This window comes from Neofelis nebulosa, chromosome X (genome assembly GCF_028018385.1).
Source record: "Neofelis nebulosa isolate mNeoNeb1 chromosome X, mNeoNeb1.pri, whole genome shotgun sequence".
Lineage (NCBI taxonomy): Eukaryota > Metazoa > Chordata > Mammalia > Carnivora > Felidae > Neofelis > Neofelis nebulosa.
Genome location: NC_080800.1, coordinates 14,240,743 through 14,259,775, shown reverse-complemented (window position 1 = coordinate 14,259,775; position 19,033 = coordinate 14,240,743). Strand labels below are relative to the sequence as shown.

Here is a 19,033-nt window from a genome sequence, read left to right as displayed (position 1 = left end):
CAGAATGGGTCCCAGGAAGTGCTGTGTCAGTTGACGTAATGCTAGCTGCTGTTTCAAACAAGTCAGGAGTGTGTCACGGCTCAAACACAGTATAAGTTTATTTTTCGCTTAACAAAAACCCAAAAATGAATGCTCCTGATGGCAGGTGGCCCTCCTCCAAACTGTGATTCAGGCATGCAGGCCCTTCCCATCTTGTGGCTCCACTTCCTCCAACAGGCAGCTTCTGAGAGGCCCTGGTGCATCAAGCTCAGGCAAGAAGGAAGAGACTGGAGCATCATGTATGGAAGGTTTGTAGCAGCCAGCCCTGGAAGTGGCACACATCACTTCCACCCACATTCTCTAACTGCAAAGGAGGCCGGGAAATGTAGTCCAGGCAGAACAGGAAATGGGTATGGTGAACAGCTGACCAGTCACCCACAGATGACATATATTCCTGGGAAGGATGGGAATGAATCCCTGCCTGGGATGCAGGCTTGTCCAGAGGCGTAGGAAGGAAGAGTTAGGCCACAAAAGAAATGGGAGCTCCTGTGTCCTTCAGGGGCCAGCCGTGGCTGGCTGTACGACAATGGTGGAGGGGGAGCTCAGGGCTGGGCTGCCCCAGCTACAGAAGCAGGCCAGGGAACTCTAGGCTCTGGCCAGAGGCGAGAAGATCCCTTCCCCTCCTCCCTCCCTCCCTGCCCTTCCCCAGCCCCATCAGCACCTACACATGATGCCAGGAACCTTTGCCCTCCCTTTTCCCCACCTCCCTCAGACCTGCCTTCTCTGTACTAAATGTTGTTCACATTCTGGAAGGCTCTGGCCCTCCTTCCCATCAAAATAGTCATTCCCTGGAGATTCACAGTTCAGTTCCTGGAAGGAAAATAAAACCAACAAACCAATTCACACCAAGGTGGTACTGACCTGCTGGGGTTTCTGAGTCGTGGAGAGGAGAAAATGAATGTCAAATACCTAGCAGGGTGCCTGGCACAGAGGTAAATGCTTAGTAAATAGTTTATTAATATCATCTTGTGAGCGTGTGTGTATCGGGGGGGAGGTACGGGGAGAAAGACAGAGAAATAGACATAGAGGAGGAGAGAAAGAACTAGAAAAGCCCTGCAAATTAATTTTCTTTCTCTCCCCCTCCCAACCTCATGGTCTCCCTACTGAATCATGGCATGGTGCTCATTGGGACCTGTGAAGACCTCAAAGTAGTGGAGGTTGAGGTGGCAGTCCCGGGGGGGTATAAGGCAACTTTTCACATCCTGTGGAAGAGCCAGATGCCCGCTCAGGTTCACAGCACCCCGTCTCTCCCTCAAGCCCTCACGAGCCCTGAGCTCCAGCCCTGGCCAGGCCCCACACACCTTTCCTCTTGGACCTTTTCTCCTGCACTTCTGGAACTCTCCACCCCATTCCACTATCTCCTCTGTTGAAATCTGACCGGTGGGGCGAGGCAAAGCTGTGATGACTGGAACCCTGAGGTGGACTAGGTGAGGACCAAGTAAATTCGACATGAATTCTGGTTTGAGAGTTAGAGGGACAACAAGTGGCCTCATTGCTACTCACCCACTGTGCCGTGTGTGTGTGTGTGTGTGTGTGTGTGTGTGTGTGTGTGTGTGTGTGTGTAAACACATGCATTCCAGAAGAAGTCTTTCCTGAAAGAAACTAGGAAATAACACCTATAATCTTCATTGTCAACTAACCAGATGTTATGCAGCAGTTCTTCCTCCCCCCATCCCACCTTTGCCTTGTTTATGCTATATTAGCTGCAGTCACAATACTTGCTTTAAGATAAATATAGTGAATTTATAGGACTTCAAAAGGCTGAGCAGCCCTAAGATTCTGCAGTGTGTTGTTCTGCTCTTGAAAGAACTCGCCTCCAGGCAGAGGGACGCTTCTGACAAACAGAATTCCAGAAAGAAGGCTCCATGTTTAAAAGATGAGCATTCCCCACCCTCTTCTTCCCCCATTGTCTGTGTACTTCTCAGGTCAAGGCTGTTATTATTTTTATTTTTAGGTAGTATGCAGCTGATGAAGTGAAGTGGCCTTTGTTTATTTATTGTTTTTTGGTCCCTGAGTTGGAACGCAGGATCACCAGAAGAGAAACTCCCTCTGTGACTCATTGCAGGAACATCTAGCATTCCAGCCAGCACAAATAGGATTAAAACAACTTTCCCGAGGGCCCCAGTCATATTCTAGCAAAGGAACACATTGGCCAAACTCACCACCTCTGGACCATTTTGCTTTTGCAAAGAGAGCTATCTGTGGCCTTCTTGTGTGCTAGGCTCTTTATGAGATCTCCAAACAGCTTCTCATGAGCTGATTCCTCTGTGGCCTAGAGATTGTCATCAGCACAGAGGGTCTTCTTCACAGGGTCATAGAAAGTGTCACCCATTCGGGAAACACCTGGCCATGGTGGCCTGAATTGGTGACATTTGGGTCTTCACATAATAAACACTGCAACTTTCCAGGGCATGGCTGGTGTAGCAGACGTGGTTTGTCCCCTGCCCCCATGTCCCCTCAGATTGGCCTCTATATGCCGAAGGCCACCTACTGCAAATAGCTGTGACTATTCTAGAGGACATGTTTTTTCCCTCAGGAGCATAGTAGGCCCGCTTGCTGGGCTAGTTCAAAGCACCAAGGAATTAACACACCATCCAGGAGCAACCCTTGACCTGTGATGGATGGGAGTTGGTGAATAAACACCCTGACTCCGAGGCATATGTTTTCCCCTGCCTCCCAGCATCCCCAGTAGAATCGAGCCCTAGTTGCCCTCATTGGTAACTTAGTTGATAAATTGCCTTCCTTCTCTTTGCCGTCTCGCCGCTTCACTCCTCTACTGGTATTTTCTGGGATCTTCTCCCAAACAAACTACTTCCAGGCAAATCAGTCTGTTTACGGAGCAATCTAGCTGGTTGAGTTCATCAAAACCGAACAGCACCCCCCCTCACCATATCCATCACCACTGGTGATGGTCATTAAGTTTCCCTTGTGGCTTTAGCACTGCTGTAGCACATCATACATGGGGACACAGTCCTTTGAGAGCCACTAACTTCTGCATGGAAATCTGGTAAGACAGAAACCAGAGTTTCAAAAGGTAGCCAGTTCAGCAGCAGGGCCCCCCTGTACCACGAAGTAAGGACAACTTTGGACACTGCTAAAATCTCTGTATTCAGGAAGCACATACTCATGAGGTTCCTGTGAGTGAACAGTAAGCATTTGTTGACTGAGTCTATAAAGGAATGAATAAGTGACTCACATTCACTTCTTCACTTAATTCTGAGTGCTTAGAGGTTGAGGGCACATCCCACCACTGTTTTTGAACCTCAAATGCCTTTTTTTTTAATTTTTAATGTTTATTTATCCTTGAGAGAGAGAGAGAGACAGAGTGCAAGTGGGGGAGGGGCAGAGAGAGAGGGAGACACAGAATCCAAAACAGGCTCTGCGTTCTGAGCTGTCAGCATAGAGCCTGATGCGGGGCTCGAACCCATGAACACAGGATCATGACCTGAGCAGAAGCTCAACCGACTGAGCCATCCAGGAGCTCCTCAAATGGCTTTTAGTGGAGCCAGCAATCCTGGCCATAGTTGTATGTTCTTGTTTCTATGGAGAGATTTCAAGACAGTAAGATCCTTCCCATGATTGCTATCTGACACCTCTAGATTAGAGTTTTATTTCTTTGTCCATAACTTTGTCCACTGATTGAATTATGTTTATTATACCAATAAAGGAAACATAATCCTTAAACCTATCAGTCATAGACCTCAGTGAGAATGATTTTATCACCTTCTTTCTGGAAAACTCAGTTTTGATGGGGGAAACCCAATTCTGACCATCTAAGGAAGGGTGAGGAGTAGGCAAAAATGAATCTCAGGCATCCAGGGAAGATAAATCTATGTGGTTTTTTTTTTTTTTTTTTTCTAGGACTGACAGCCCAGCCAACTCATAAGTGAATGCGCTTGGTGGTTTTAAAAGCTTGGGAGATTTCCCCAAATTTGGATCACCCTCCTTTTGTACTTCTAGTGCTGGTGAACAATTTCTTATCTTCTTCACGCCCTCATCCTCCTGAGAATCTCCACTCCCACCTCTGCCTGCACCACTCTGCACAGCAACCAAGCTGTTGTAGCTCAAAGCGCCCCCTTGTGGCCAGATGAATAACAGTCAGTGCTTTTCTCAGTGTTACCCAGTTTCTCAGTGTCTTCTCTCTTCCAGCTGAGCAACCTTTTTCTGATTTGGACCTACACATACTTTTAAATGGTCTCCCCCCCTTCTTTCCTTTAATTCTTGCCCAGTTACCTCAGAAAATCCCTTTACTTTCCCTCTCCCTCTTGTCCTTAACCCTCTTCCTTGGCTATTCCACCCTTTCTTTGTTTTTGTTCCTCTTCTGAGTGACAAAATGACCCTAATCCAGTTGATAAACAGGAGAGGAGGGCTGCTTAGGTCCTTGGGCCGGAGGGAAAGAAATCCCTAGGACCTAAAGTGAAATTATACATCATAGCCAATCAGCAGTAAATGCTGATGAGTCCATATTCAAGCTACAAAAGGCTCTGGCCACCTCCCCTTTCTCCCCTAGCCTATCTGCCTGAATGAGAAATAGATTTTTGTATTTAGTTGTTTTCCCATGGTCTCTCATTTCCAATAGTGGGACAGTGTTGTTTTCTATTTTCACTGCAAGCGTTCTGTGTTTCAGCTATGTTGGGGGGCAAGTGAATATTTGTGGAGACCTCACCATAAGGTATATAATATTCTACATTAAATGCCTTCCTAGTTCCTTGCAGCTGATTTGAAAACGAACCTTTGAACAAACAGGGTTTTAACTTAGGAGCTTAATGTACAAACCCATCGGGAGCATCAGCAATGCTATTTAAGATGCTCAGAGGAAATACGAGCAGTGGATCTGATAATGATGACAGTGATGCCAGTAACGAGGTGGCAACGGTGATGATGCCGACGACGATGGTGGTGGTGGCGATAGCCATGTTTTGTCGAGTACATTCCACGTGCCAGGCATGATGCCAAGTACTTTACCTGGATTATTTCCTTCAGTCGTTACAGCCACCTCAGGTCTGTAATCCCTGTTTTACAGAGAGGGAAACTGAGACTTAGAACTAACTTGCCCAAGGCCACACAGCTAGCAAAGCTAGGCAGAGCTGAAATTTGATTCTAGGCCTGTCTGAGTTCAAAGCTTGTACCTTGTGACCACTGTCATGGGGGGCCCAGTGCCCAGGCTGAGGCTGGCACTCTTTCTGTGCTGATGGCTGTCGAGGGGCTCACATGCATTAGGAGAAAGGGAAAATCTGAACTCCAGTCCTTTGACTTCACAAATCTACACCCCTTCCTTCCAGTGACCCCTCAAAGGGTCTATTTCTGGCACACTAGTCTCTGGAAAATGTCCTGCTAATGACACGGGATTATAAACAGTCCTTTTCCCAGAACAAAAATTTAACCTTTGTATCTCAATCTAATTAGAAGTATTTTCTCTTCCAGAGGCAGGTTTTCCCCCTTCTTTGTTTCATATTTCAGAGGTTTCTTTATTGCCAAAAAAAAAAAAAAAATCTCCAAAAATCACAGTGTTTTAAGAAGATAGACCCTGGCCTGAGACCTTAAACGTGACCTGTGCTCCTGCACAAGATGGCCACTCAGGCACTAGCACCTGAGGGTGTTTGGGGTTTTCTGTGTCCTGCAGAAGGCTGTGGACCTTGACCAAATGCAGGGACAGACGCTCACTGACTGTCACAGCCCACTGTCTAGGTGAGTGTCCCCTGCTACCAATAGCCGCTCTTCAGGATATTTTCCCATGATCCACCAAGACCCCAGGAGGAATCTTCTTTCCTTGTAGTTTCTAGAAAATAAGCATTTCTTCTCTACTTTAGAGAGGTCCTTGCCTTAACATCTCTTCCCACTGCTGTCTCGGGACGGGGGTTCTTCCTCTAGAGACTTCCTGCTTTACCCCTGCAGGAAACGTGGGCCTTGAAGGAGCCCTAGTAGAGGCAGATAATCCTGGGAGAGTATCAGTTGGTTAATACTTTGGGAATTGAGCCAAGAGAGAAGGCAACAAGCCTATGGAGAAAACAGTACCAGGGCAGAGAAATGGGAAGTACATGCCTAGCACACAGTAGGTGCTCAGATAGTTTTTGAAAGAACAAATAAATGAATGGATGTGAATACAGTTCCCGTTCTAGCCCTCATGCAGTCCTGCATGGCCCAAGGTCCACCATCCATCCCTGGGGGCAGGCTAGAGGTAACTGGGAGTATGAAATGAGACCATAAATACAAAGACATATGACATTCTCCACCTGGGCAAAGAAGGAGGTAAGGCAAACCCACGATGCTCCCCACCCCCGCCAGTCTCCCAGATCCCTCTTGTGCTCTACTGGAACATCATCATCTCTCCTGCTGAGTTGCAACGTTTTTGTTCTTGCACTCCTACTAGAAAATAATTTTTGCACACTCCCCCAGGGCAACAGACACAAAATTATGCATCTACTTATATTTATTTGTTACATATGCTATAGAATAGAAAAATGGGAATAAAAACGATAGATGAGGAGGCATAATGACCCTAAATAAGTTTTATGGTGACCTTCCCCTGCTCCCGGGAAGACCTCGCAGTCCCCTGGTGTCAATGATGCTTGGGCGCCCTGCTAGCCCCTCCTGACTCACCCACCTCTGCCAGGTTTCACCAAGATCGTGTGAGAGCCAAGAGTTGCAGTCTGTGCTCTCTGCATAAATGCCCACAGCCTCTGGCCATCTAGATGAAGGGGATACTCAGTCCTGAACCATGAGACCACCAATGTTTTCATAAATGAGATAACATGTCAGGGAACTGATTTCCAAAGCTCACCTGGGTGGTCATATTTCTTTTGGAGGGTTGTGTGGGTCCCTGGATATAAAAGGCAATCACCTCTAAGGTGGGCAACTATTTTGTGTATTCTCCATATTTTCACTAATTTGGGAACACATTCACTTGACAGTTGTGTTCACGGTTTCAGTAGAATAGCCCTGTGCTGGTGTTTAAAGCTCAGAAAATGGAATCACTGGGACAAGTAACTAACAAGTATTACACCCTATGGGAAGAGCAAAACCATTTTTTTTTTTTTTTTTTTTTTTACCTAGCTGGCATTACTTCTTAGATATTTAGTGCATATCAGGTCCTGAACGGTGAAAGCACATCCACGTTGTGTTAATGGACGAAACTTATGCATTGCTCATTTAACTCCTGGGAAGTGGCTGGGGATTTTTATACAGAATTGTCAATCATTGGTGTGGTTAAAGTGCTGGATGGAAAGCAGAAAACAGACTCAGAATAGATGGAGGGGCAGAATTCTTAGCACAGTTCTCTGCCAAGTCAGCCTTCCAAAAGGGAGAGATGTGTCACCTTTTCCCCGGAGCAAGGGGACATGGGGAAACGCCATGAGATCTGGGGAGAGGTTGGGGGAGCTTGGGTTGATGGCTTTAGTTTTTCCTGTGAAGCACGAAGTCAGATCAGCCACTGGGAAGGTTGGCCAACCAGCTGCCTCATCCTCTGGCCTCTGAATTAAGAGTTCCCAACCTGACTGCACGGTAGAATCACCTAGGGGATTTCTTAAACCCCCAGAGCCCCAGTTGCACCCCAGACCAATTAAATCAGAGTCAGGGTGGGGGGAGCCAGACATCCATAGTTTTTAAAAGCTCCCAAGGGATTCTAATGGGCGGCCAAGTTCGGGAACCAGTGTTAAGCCCGAACTCGTCAGACTTTAACATGCGTGTGCACAAAGCACCCAGGAGAGCCTGTCAAGGTACGGATTCTGATGCAGGAGACCTGAGGTGGGACCCGAGAGCCTGCATTTCTAGCCAGTTCCCGGAGATGATGCTGCAGCTGCTTCGGGGATCCCGCTTTGAGCCGTGAGCACATGGGATATCCTATTTTGACCTGAAGTAATTGATAACTGCCTACAGGCCCCGTAAAAATCAAAGCTGTCGATATTTTACAGTTGGACAATATGTATCTTGAGAGAATTATCAAGATATATATTTTTAAATGAATGTTGTGGAGGAAGAAATTCATCTTGATAGAAAAATCTAGATGAGGCTTATTTCAGTGGAAGAGGAGAGCAGGTCACATCTGCCCGCTCTTGGGGCTGAAGGGGGCATACTCAGGAGCAAGGGCAGGGCCGGGGCCCGGGCGTGGAGTCTGCCCAGTGCAGCCCAGGCTCCCTAAGATCGCTTCCCCTGAGGCTGGGCTTGCCTTCCGGTGACCTCAGGTCGTGCCCCTCAGGTTTGAGTTGCTATGAGGTAATCTCTGCCCCTCGTGCCTGGGTCCCCAGCCGTAAAGGGTTTGCTCAGGGCCACTGGGCTCTGCGGACCAGGGCCTTGTGATCATCTTGATAGTTGTTTCTGTGGTAAAAGTGCTCTAAAGTCACAAAATAAAATTAAGCCTCTCCCTAGAAGATGATTTGGGCCTCTCAAGGACACTCCTGGAGTGCTCCAGGGTTTTTTCCAAATTCTCTGCTCAGAAACCAGACTAGACCTGAGCTGGTCTTGAGACTCCGTCTTGGGTCAGTGGGGAGTTCACAGCCACGTTTGAAGTTCCTTCAGTTCGAGTTGGTGCAGGCTCTTCAGGGGGCCCTGGCGTCATTTGGGATATGGCTGAGGGCATTAGGAGTGAGGGGACTGGCCTATGGGAGAGTGAGAGAGAGAGAGAGAGAGAGAGAGAGAGAGAGAGAGAGAGAGACTCAGTGATAAATGCCCATAATGAGGAAATAGATGGACTCTAGGACCCAGAGAATAGTCTGAGTTATCTGAGCGCTCAAGTGTTTTCACTTTTTAAATTAAGCCATAAACGAATCCTTATTATAAAAATGTCAATGTGCAAGGAGGCCCATAGGGTGATGCGAGTGCTTTGTGCGGCGCTCTGGAGGAGCAGGCCTGCAAGGCAGGCATGGCTTTTGCAGCGGCACCTGGTGGGGCACGGATGTGGTGCTGGTCCCTAACTGACTGTCCCGGAGTTAGGCCCCAGGTCTGCTTCTTCGAGAATGTACCTCCTTATAAGGAAAACAGCACACAGGAAGCTTCACTTTGGTTTTTTCCTGGGTGCATCAGAGAAACACCGGAACCCAGGGTGGATTCATTCACATGCCCCCGGCTGGTGAAGGTGGGTGGCTGTCACGTTACCCTCCATGGTGCCAGTGGGGCCTGACCCTCTACTTTTGTCCCAGTGCGAGCATGGTGACCTTGGTAATAACTGGTCTCAGGCAAAATTTGGGTCAGACTCTCTGGGTCACGGTTTCCTCATCTGTAAGTAGAATCAGGAAGGGGATGGAGATGTGACCTTGACCACCCCTTCCAGCCTTGATGTGCGTGCCATGGTTCCGTAAACGGTGAGCCTGCACCGGAGGCTGGGTAGAAGCCAGACTCAAGGAAGGCCTAGACGCTCATTCGGACACCCGTTCGCTCAGAAAGTGTTTCCTGAGCGCCTGCCATTCCCCAGAGGCGGATAGAAAGATGCGGCAGTGAGACAGCCCCTCCCTCCTGGAGAAATGAGTGAGCAGGCAATCCCAATGTGAGGAGAAGGCTCAGGACTAGACAAGGGCAAGTTGGGGTGCTGTGTGGGAGCTCAGTGAGGTGGGGACGAGATCTGAGAGGAGGAAACCGCAGAGTCTGACAGAAGAGCAGGAAGGAGTTGGTCGGGTGACACAGAGGCCCAAGAGGGCTCCAGGCTGAGACACAGATCCCAGGGAGAAGCTGCCCCGACTTAGGTCGGTAGCTAGACGAGGGCTCCGTATAACGGTTCTGTGATCCCCCAGGTCGCTGAGCCCAAGTACTGCCCCAGACAGCCTCTCCTCACCCCCTCACTTGCCCTGGGCCCCGAGGCATTTCCCCCAGAGTCTCCAGCTGGGGGCCGCATGGCCTATACTGGGGTGGACCCCAACCTTTAAGCTCTAGCAGCTGGCCAAGGGCCAAGAGATTGATAGTGACCCACAGATCCAAATTGCCCACTCCCCATCCGGCCACACTGCATTTACCAACCCTGGCCCATACCCTTCCCCCATTCCCCCCATTCCCCCCATCATCACGGGTGTAGGCAAGACAGATGGGTGACCTGATTTAAACCCATTTGCAGAAGATGTTTTGAAAAACCTGAACAAAACATTCCCTGTCCCCTCTGAAGCCATCGTGCCCCTTAGCTTGAGCATTAGTTGGTGGCTCCTAGGATACTTCCTGATTTGTAGAGTTCCTCAGCACACCTGCTGCCCCATGCTAATCAGCAGGGAAGGGAGGACAGCTCTCTGCCTTCTCTCCAGTCAGCTCGTTTCTCACTCGTCCTGGGGAAGGGATAGAGACTTGCCCTGTGAACTCTCATCTTACAAGCTGCTTGTGAGTGAGGGTCATTGCTGGGGCTTCCGGCACTGGCTCCTACAGCGGCTCCACTTACTCTGCCTGCACTGGGGGTGCTCAGGCCCCCCCGGCGGCTGACCCAGAGTTGGGGCACCCACCGGCAGGGTGAGTGACAAGGGGAAGGGGAGCAAAGAGAAAGAGAAGAACCTTTCTGGGAGGCAGGAGGGTGCATGATGAAGGTAGGGCTACCGTTTCCTTTGCCCGTGTAGCCGAATACCAGCCTCATCTCAGCAGGCCAGTGGCCCTAGGGAAGCGACCGGGGGTGCTCACAAGGCCTACTGCCCGAAGACAGGAGCTCTAGTGCAGGGCAAGAAGGCCTGCATCCTCTCGGCCTCAGCCTTTCTGAGACAGATGTCAGGTGGGTGGGCGGGCATCTCAGCACCTGTGAGCTACAGGGAGACCCTTAGATCTCCCCCTGGGGGACTCAAAGCTCCGGGAGCAGGGCTGGGGCAAAGCGGAATGGAAGCGTGGGCCCAATGTCACTTCCCCCTCCTCCCACATGACAGCCGTGGACCTGCCTGACTACTTGGCCAAAGTAGTCATGGGGCGCCCCATGGGGGCTGTCCTCCCCAAAGACAGGAACTCTGGTGACCCTTCGGCTCCTTCCCCGGTGAGAGGGACAGAGGAGGGTCCTGGTAGACAAAAGAGAATAAGCAAACAGTTCGATGACTTTCTGGAAAGGACTTGGCCACCACCTTGAAGAAATCTCATGCTCGAGTGCTCTCCTTTACACAGCTCTGCAGGCACATGCACTCGGTGTTGAACAGGCAGCTGGAGAGCACTGTTCTTGCCGAGAAACAAAATGCACGAACGAGTGTGGCCCTCACAGCTTCCACTGGGAAAAGAAGCCTGGGATTAGCCCTGAACTCGAATCCCACCATCAGTGTCCCTTATCCTAGTCACCTAAACTTCCTATGGAATCAGTTTTCTCATCAGCAAAATGGGCATAATTATAGGCCCCTCCTCATAGGGTTGTTCTGAGGATTAAGTGAAGTAATGCGTGGAAAGTTCTGAGCATTCTTGGCAGAGGCCCGGCACATGGTAAATGCCCAGTCCATTTTGGCTCTGGCCATCTGTGAAACGAACAGGGGCCCCCTGTCCTGGCGAGGTCCCCTCCTCACACTCTGAACCAGAAGGTTCTGGGGGAGTGGGAGGCCTAGAACCAGGGCCAGGCAAGAAAGGAGTGAGGTTGGCAGGAAGAGGTGAGAGCTGGCACCTGAGCTAAGTTGTGGACCAAGAGCCGGGGGAAGAAGCCCTGAGAAGTCTGCCTTCTCTGCCTGGGACGGGGCAGGGGTGTGCGAAAGAGGCAGAGGCGAGTGTGGGCCGGGGAGGGGAGGCTCTCTTGTCCAGAAGGGCAGATAGGTGCAGCCCCTTAAATGCAAGCAGTCTTCAACTCACAGGAAGCCCAAAGATGGCACAGAACATGTCTTGACCTCTCCCAGTAGTCACCTCGAAGGCCATCAGAAGCCACCTCAGATGGGTGACTGTGGGTGCCTTCTCTTCCCATTGCCATCCTTGTCCTCCCCGGCGCCTCCCCAGCTTCCCTTTAGCCTTTGCTCACCCCTCCCTGAGAGTCTTGGCCACTGGGAGGGACAGGGCAGACCCTTCTGGAGGAGATCCTAGGTTCTCAGGTCCTTTACAGGGCCGTGACCAAGTGGCCACCAAAGCTTCGTCCTGCTGATGTTGATGCCTCTCCTGACGTAACTTTGATGCCTTCTCACGCTAGCAGATCTCTGTCCGTGGAAAGACGTGTGCACCACTGAACTGTAATCTCCACTAAAGCAGGAACCTTGTCTGTCAGGCTCACAACAGCATCTCCAGCCCCCAGCAAAGTGCTGGTGTGCAGTAAGCGTTCAGCCAATCAGTGGGTTGAATGAGTGAATGAATGAATGCGTGCGTGAAGGAATGAGTGAACAAGTGATATTTTCTGGGCTAAATCAGGGAACATTCCTCTCAGGAAAAACCAGGACCCTTCGGTTGGGGCAGGCCCCCGCAACTGCCCTGGCTTGGGCTGCCTCCCTACTCTGCCCTAAAGGCATCATTGGCCAGCACTCTGGGTCACCTCCTGGTTTCCAGAGGATACCCTGCCCCTAGGGTGCTGGGCTGTGGAGCCCTCCGTCAGAGGCACCACTGTGCACCCTGCTGAGGGCATTACCAGCGAGTCCTTCTCCCCAAAGTTGTGTGCACAGCATCCTTCTGCTTGCTGCCCTTCCTCCTGCTTCAGAGAAACTCCTTGTTCTATGCATTTGACACATTTCGATTGTCTGGAAATATCACACGGTTGTTCATTTGTTAAAGCTGCCTTCCTGTAGCGAGGCCTTGTTTGTTTATTTCTACTCCTATGGTGTGCCAGGCGGGCTGTCCTACGGGTTGTGGATGGTGTGTTGGTAATTTGGGGGTGAGGAGAGGAGGACGCGAGATGACCGTGGGACTAAAGTCTACAACAGCTCCAACAGGTGAGGTCGAGAATCTGAGTTGCCCAAGGCCTGCCCGGCAAGCCTGAGGATTATTGAATTATTATTGAGCCCAAGCAGACTCCAGGGCTGCACAGATCCCTGAGTTAGACATGGTGCCTGCCTTCTCCATGGTAACGAGGCTAAATATGGACGCGTTTCCATGGAGAGTCGTATCGCAGCTGCAGCCCTGCTTCCTCCAGGAAGCACCCGTGCTGGGTTCCTTGGGCCTCTCAGGAGGCCGTCAGGGGTGCCAGGGATATCAGTGAAGAGTATCTCCCCGTGGAAGACGTTTGCTTCCAACAGGTGTTCCATTTCCCCAGCCCTAGAATCAGCGACGTCCCCTCTTGACAACTAGAAGAAGTTAGGGGAGGTCACGGGTCACGCAGAGTTGCTGATTAGGGAAAGCGACACTGGACCCTGTGAGCATTCGTGCAGTTATCCTGTCTCCACCTGGCTCCGTGGGGAGGGTTTGCCTGTTATGGGGAGGGAAGGAGATAGCATTGGTCAGAGGAAGCCCGTGAGACAACTGTGCCGATCCTTGTGAAAACGCACTGCTGTTCTTTTCATCGAGCCTCTTCGGGAAGAACGATTGCTTGAAAGAGTTTTTAAGATGCTTTCTGTAAGTGGGATGTCCTGTTTCCACTTTCTTAGAATGTTCTAATGTGACAGGACCTTATTTTGTTTTTGAGGTAAAGTAAGTCTTTGCCGCCCATTTGCGTGTGAGCAAGTCAAGTCTCCACGTATCTTGACCGTCCCAATGGCAATGTGGAATGGAACTTTGTGTTTGGCGAAAACTAAACATATAAGCTGAGTATTAGGCTTAGAAATACTCTGTTTAACCTCTCTCGGCTGTTTAGTCATTACATCATCTGTGTTTATAGCTTAGTCGTCTGTTAAATTGGGCCTCTCCATGCACAGCTGATCACTTGGGTGTGTTTGTATATATTAGGCAATATCTATAGCATGTATGTGTACATAGAGGGACGGGTGTGCTCTGTGGCTCACTAAGATATGGAGACTCTTGAAAGACGTGGAGAGAGCACTTAAGGCAATTGTAAGTGGTCTCTGACGGAAGGTTCATGTTGTGATTTTGCCTTGCAGGCCCAGTGGCATCAGAGCCGAGTGATGGACGATCTGCAGTCCCAGAACCTCTCCATGGACATGACTGACTCCTCTCCCGCCTTGGCCAATAACAGACTGGAGAATGGCATGGCCCAGCTGATCACCACCGAGGCCTGGAACATCAACTCCACCGACCTGGTAAAGAAGGCCCTGGTGACCGTGCCGGCCCCATCCATCCTGAACCCCCCAGCCGAGTCTCAGGGCGGCATGGCTCTGAAGGTGGCGGCCACTGTGCTGCAGCCCCTGTGCCTCGGGGAGAGCCCGGTGGTGATGCCCATTCACATGCAGGTGGAGGGAAGCCCTGCGCCCGAGCTCAACCCTAACGGCCATGCGGCCTATGTCATGACCACGCAGGGCCCCGTGCAGCTGCCGGTGGTGCTGGAGCAGCACGTCTTCCAGCACCTCAACTCCCCTCTGGTCCTGCCGCAGGAGGCCCCGTGCTCCTCCAGTGCTATCCACAACAACCTGTTCCAGGGAGCCGAGGACCCCGAGGCCCGACCGCAGCTCCTGGACCTGCGGATCCCCAGCCGGCCACAGGAGCCCACGTTGCCGTTTGAAGCTGTGCTCCAGAATTTGTTCCCCTCGCAGGGCGCTCTCGGCCCCCCACCCTGTCAGCCTCCTCCTGGATACGCGCCTGTGCCCCCCCAGCCCTTTAACTCCCCCCTGTCCCCCCTGGTCCCTCCGGCCACCCTCCTGGTACCCTACCCTGTGATCGTCCCCTTGCCCGTGCCCGTCCCCATCCCCATCCCCATCCCCGTGCCTCAGAGTCCCGAATCCAAGCTCAGCTCCGCTTTCCCCAAGCCGCCATCTTCCTTCGGCCTACACCCCTTCAAAGGCACCCCTAGCCCTCTGGAGAAGGAGGAACTGAAGCCCTTCGATATCCTGCAGCCGAGGGAGTACTTCCAGCTTAGCCGCCACACGGTCATCAAGATGGGGAGTGAGAACGAGGCCCTGGATCTGTCCATGAAGTCGGTGCCCTGGCTTAAGGCTGGCGAAGCCAGTCCCCCCGTATGCCAGGAAGATGCGGTCCTGGACCTGTCGCTGGCAGCCCACCGAAAATCTGAGCCTCCCGTTGAGACACTGTATGACAGCAGCAGCTCAGTGGACAGCCCAGGTCACGCCGGCGGCATGGAAGTGCCCTTTGCCCCTGCCACAGCACACGGGGCCTCGGCTGTGATGGATAGCCACGCGGGCGGCAGCAACCCCGCCCAGCTGCCCGGCCAGCCCGGCCAGCCCAGTGGCGAGGTCAAGGCTGAAAATCACATGGAGATCGTGAGCGAGTCCCAGGCCGCCAAGGTTATCGTCTCGGTGGAAGACGCCGTGCCTGCCATCTTCTGCGGCAAGATCAAAGGCCTCTCGGGCGTGTCCACCAAAAACTTCTCCTTCAAAAGAGAAGACTCCGTGCTTCAGGGCTATGACATCAATAGCCAAGGAGAAGAGCCCATGGGAAGCACAGAGCCCCTTAGGAAACCCGTCAAAAACAGGAGCATAAAGTTAAAGAAAGTGAACTCCCAGGAAATACACATGCTCCCGATCAAAAAACAACGGCTGGCCACCTTTTTTCCAAGAAAGTAAATAATGGCTTTTTAAAATTTTTATGATTATAATATGGGGAAAGGTGCATTGGTTTTATAAAAAGGCATTTAAAACAAATTATCTTTGTTAATTATTTTGGGGAGTAGTTGGGAAGCGGGAAGGCGAATTGGCTCTAGAGGCCCTGTAAGCTAGTATTGTTTTCTTTTTTAATTTTTGACTTTTCACAAATGAGTAAATAAGAGCAACCTATTTTTCAAGCAGATTGCACATTTTTTGCAGCTTTAATGGAATATTGGGTGAATCAGAGGGGTAAAAAAGCTATTTTCATTGCCACAAAGTGCTTTGATGATGTAATACCTAATAAAGGGTAGGATGAATATTTCACAATAAATGTTTGTTTGCACTAATTGGTTGCAGCATTCTATCATTTTGTAAATTTGCATTCCTTAACTGGTGTGGTTTGGCCAAAACTGTTGCTTGTAAAGCGCTACAAGTTCTTTGTGTTTTGAGACCTAAGCTCTCCAGGCGTATGGGGCAAAGAAGAATTATATTGGCCTATGCCACCATTAAAAGAAGACTAGGAATATGTACGGCCTGGAGCCAGTCACTTTCCCCTCTAAACGTTGCTTTCTTCATTTGTAAAAATGTGGCACAGAGAAGGAAGAGGTGGGGAGGTGAGTTTCAAGCACCCGAGGCCCTTTCCAGTTGACGTAGACCCTGGGTGTGGAGAATTCTGCGTCTGAGCCTTCTGTAGACCAAAACCGACAAATGTGTCTAAAAGGAAAATTTACCTGCTTCCTCCCCACCCCCCCCCCTCAGAATTTAGCTGGAGAGGACCTTCTTTTCAAAGGCAGTAACAGCATTGTTCTGAATGACTGAAAGTCTTGCAAGCCAAAAGTATTACTGAAGACCCCTCAGAACGAGAGGTAAGTCCTTTGCTGGTGGATCAGGAGATGCCCCATAAACGTTCCTGGCTTGGGATAGAGATGCTTGGGAGTGGGGTTGGGAAGGGAAGAGAAAGTCGCTCCTCCTTAGTTTAGGCCAGCGGTTCTCAACTGGGGGTGACGGTGCCTCCCCAGGGAACATCTGGCACTGCCGGGAGACACTTTCGGCTGTCACAGCTGGGGAGGATGCTCCTGGCCTCTGGTGGGTAGGGACGGAGGGCATTGCTGAACATCTCACAGGCACGGGACCCCCCACAACAGCAGATGATCCGGCCCAAACGTCAATGGTGCCGAGGCTGAAAAACACTGGCTGAGCCATCTCTCCGTGGACGAAAGCGAGGCACCTGGAAGAAGGGAACAGCCCGTGGCTCTTCCCCGACAGCACAAAGCCACCCCTGCAAATGAGGCAGTTTGAGTGTACATTTAAGCTAGATCTGCTAGGCGGCACATCGCACTTGTGTCTGAAACTGTGCTGGCGACAGACTGGTGATGGCATGCCTGCTTTTAAACTTAGAGCTCTTTCTTTCACTTCTTGCAATTAGTATGTATCCAGCTGTTACCGTGAACATGAACAGGAGGAAAAGCAGTTGCGAGACTGTTCTTTTATTACCAGGCTCTCTGTGTATAGGGTTACCATTTCAGCTGGTGCTGTACTGAACACCCAGAATGGCTTTTCTTTTTCCTGCTCTTTTCCTATGCCGTTAAAATTTATTTTTCAAAGTGCGACGTGGTGGTAATCACCAAACAGCCGTTGCTCGTCAGGCTAGCTTAGTCCCGTTCAACGGCACCAGCCAGACTCCATCCCTCCGCCTCCACACAGTGCAGGCTTTTTCCATTTTTACGCCCATGGTGGGTTTCTGGCCGTGTTTCCTGAGCATGGCATGTGTGCTAGTCTCAACTACAACACGAACGTGCCCGGGGGCTTGCACTTGCCGTTTACCTGACGTCTCTTCTCACCACGTTCGCGGTTGTCTCTGCTGCCCCTGCAGCGCGGGGGGGGCCGCCTTTGTACACCGGCCAGCAGGGGACCCGGTTCACAGTGTCCTGGGGACACCTGCTGCTTACCCGGCTTTGAGGGAACAGGATTCTCAATTTGGCCTTTAGAAGAAGCCAGTGCTTAAAGCTGAGTGACATATAGGTGGAAAGGAAGGCATTTGCAGCCTCTAATTACATTATAAACCTCAAGCCACAAATGTCTCTTTGATGGGTCTGGAAATGCCCCTTTCTCCTGAGACGTCAGTGTTGCTTGGGTGAGAATTGTTGGCTCCACAGCCAGCCAGGGTGTCGAGTCAGCACGGGCTGTCTCCTACCCTGGGTCGGACTCCCACCCACCCATGCTGCGCTTAGCCCCAGGCCCTGTCATTCGTGGCTGGGGGGGAGCTTTGGGAAGAGGCCGCTGTGGCGTGGGGAGATGTGCCCACTGAGGTCTATGAAGGCCACACGCAGTGTTGTCTAGGGACCGGGCTTGTGCCACTGGGGCAGTGATACCCTCTGCTTGCCCCCCTTCCCAGCCTTTGACGGGAACTGGAATCCACTTGGCTACCTGCAGGCCAGGGAATCAGGAGAAGAACAAAGGGCTTGTTGCTGCGGCCAAGGTGAGCCTATGGATCCCTGGTGGTTCGGTTCCGTGCTCCCTCCCGAGTCAGAAGTTCGCAGCCTTTCAACACAAACTTTATCTAAGAATTATCAGCCTGGAACCATGATTCCTGGTCTGAGGCATGTGATCCACACAAGGGTCACAGGGGGGTGGGGGGTGGGGGGTGGGCACTGGCAAACTTCAGGCCCCATCATTATTCTGCTTGATTCAGATAGCTTTGGTCACTTACCTCCCCACCCCTCACAACTGTCTCCAGCTAACCTCCTTTAAGGTTTCGGCGGGATTTCTATCAGACTCTTTCTCATGACTTAATTTCCCATTTCTTCTAAAAAAAATGTTTGGGTCAACTAGCCTACAGAATAGCTTTTCAGAGTCTTTTAGGAAATAGAATTAGTCCCCAAGAATGTTGATAATTTGCTCGGACTTGTCACGATGGCTTCGGCTGGCTTCAGTTCAGAAATGATAAAAAATTGGAATGACTTACAAAAATCCATATTTGGGGGTAGTGATCCTCCTTGTAAAATAAAAACTAGAGAGAAAAATGAAAGATTTAAAGACGGTACAGTTACTGTCTTAACCAAGAAAGTCCTCGACAGTGAGTAGGAAATTCTAAAGTGAGATCAAAGATTTGTTTAGATTCAAATGCAAAACTCTCATACTTTAAGCATGAAAAAGTACATCTGTAATGGTGAAAACTCCAAGCAAAAGGAGGAAGGGAGGGAGGAAGGAAGGAAGGATGGAGGGAGGGAGGGAGGGAGGAAGAGAGGGAGGAAAGGAGGGAAGGAAAGGTAGCCAATTACTGAGAGATGATGTCAATATAGTGATCATCTTCATAAACAGCATAATTAATACAGCAGGAAAGGATTTAGATTCCATTTTACGAGTGAGGAAATTGAGGCTCAGAAGAGTTTTCTGCTTTCAGTTTTTAAGTATCAACAACTTAAAATACGTACTTTGCAATGATTCTTAAATATCGGGTTTGAAGCCCAATGAACCCACAGGAATTTGGATCCTTTTGGGGGCAA

General features: G+C 50.5%; 1 protein-coding gene across 4 annotated transcripts in view; it reads left to right on the top strand.

Annotated features, from left to right (window-relative positions):
• Positions 1-15,874, top strand: part of RAI2 (retinoic acid induced 2) — a 59,626-nt gene extending 43,752 nt beyond the window's left edge. For 2 of the 4 annotated variants that reach the window (XM_058714688.1, XM_058714687.1), the window contains exon 2: positions 13,911-15,874. In XM_058714688.1, coding sequence (XP_058570671.1) covers positions 13,935-15,506 — 1,572 coding nt within the window. In that variant the 5' untranslated portion in view covers positions 13,911-13,934 and the 3' untranslated portion in view covers positions 15,507-15,874. The remainder of the gene's footprint in view (positions 1-13,910) is intronic. The other 2 variants (XM_058714689.1, XM_058714690.1) reach the window with 2 other exon arrangements.
• Positions 15,875-19,033: the final 3,159 nt, after the last annotated feature.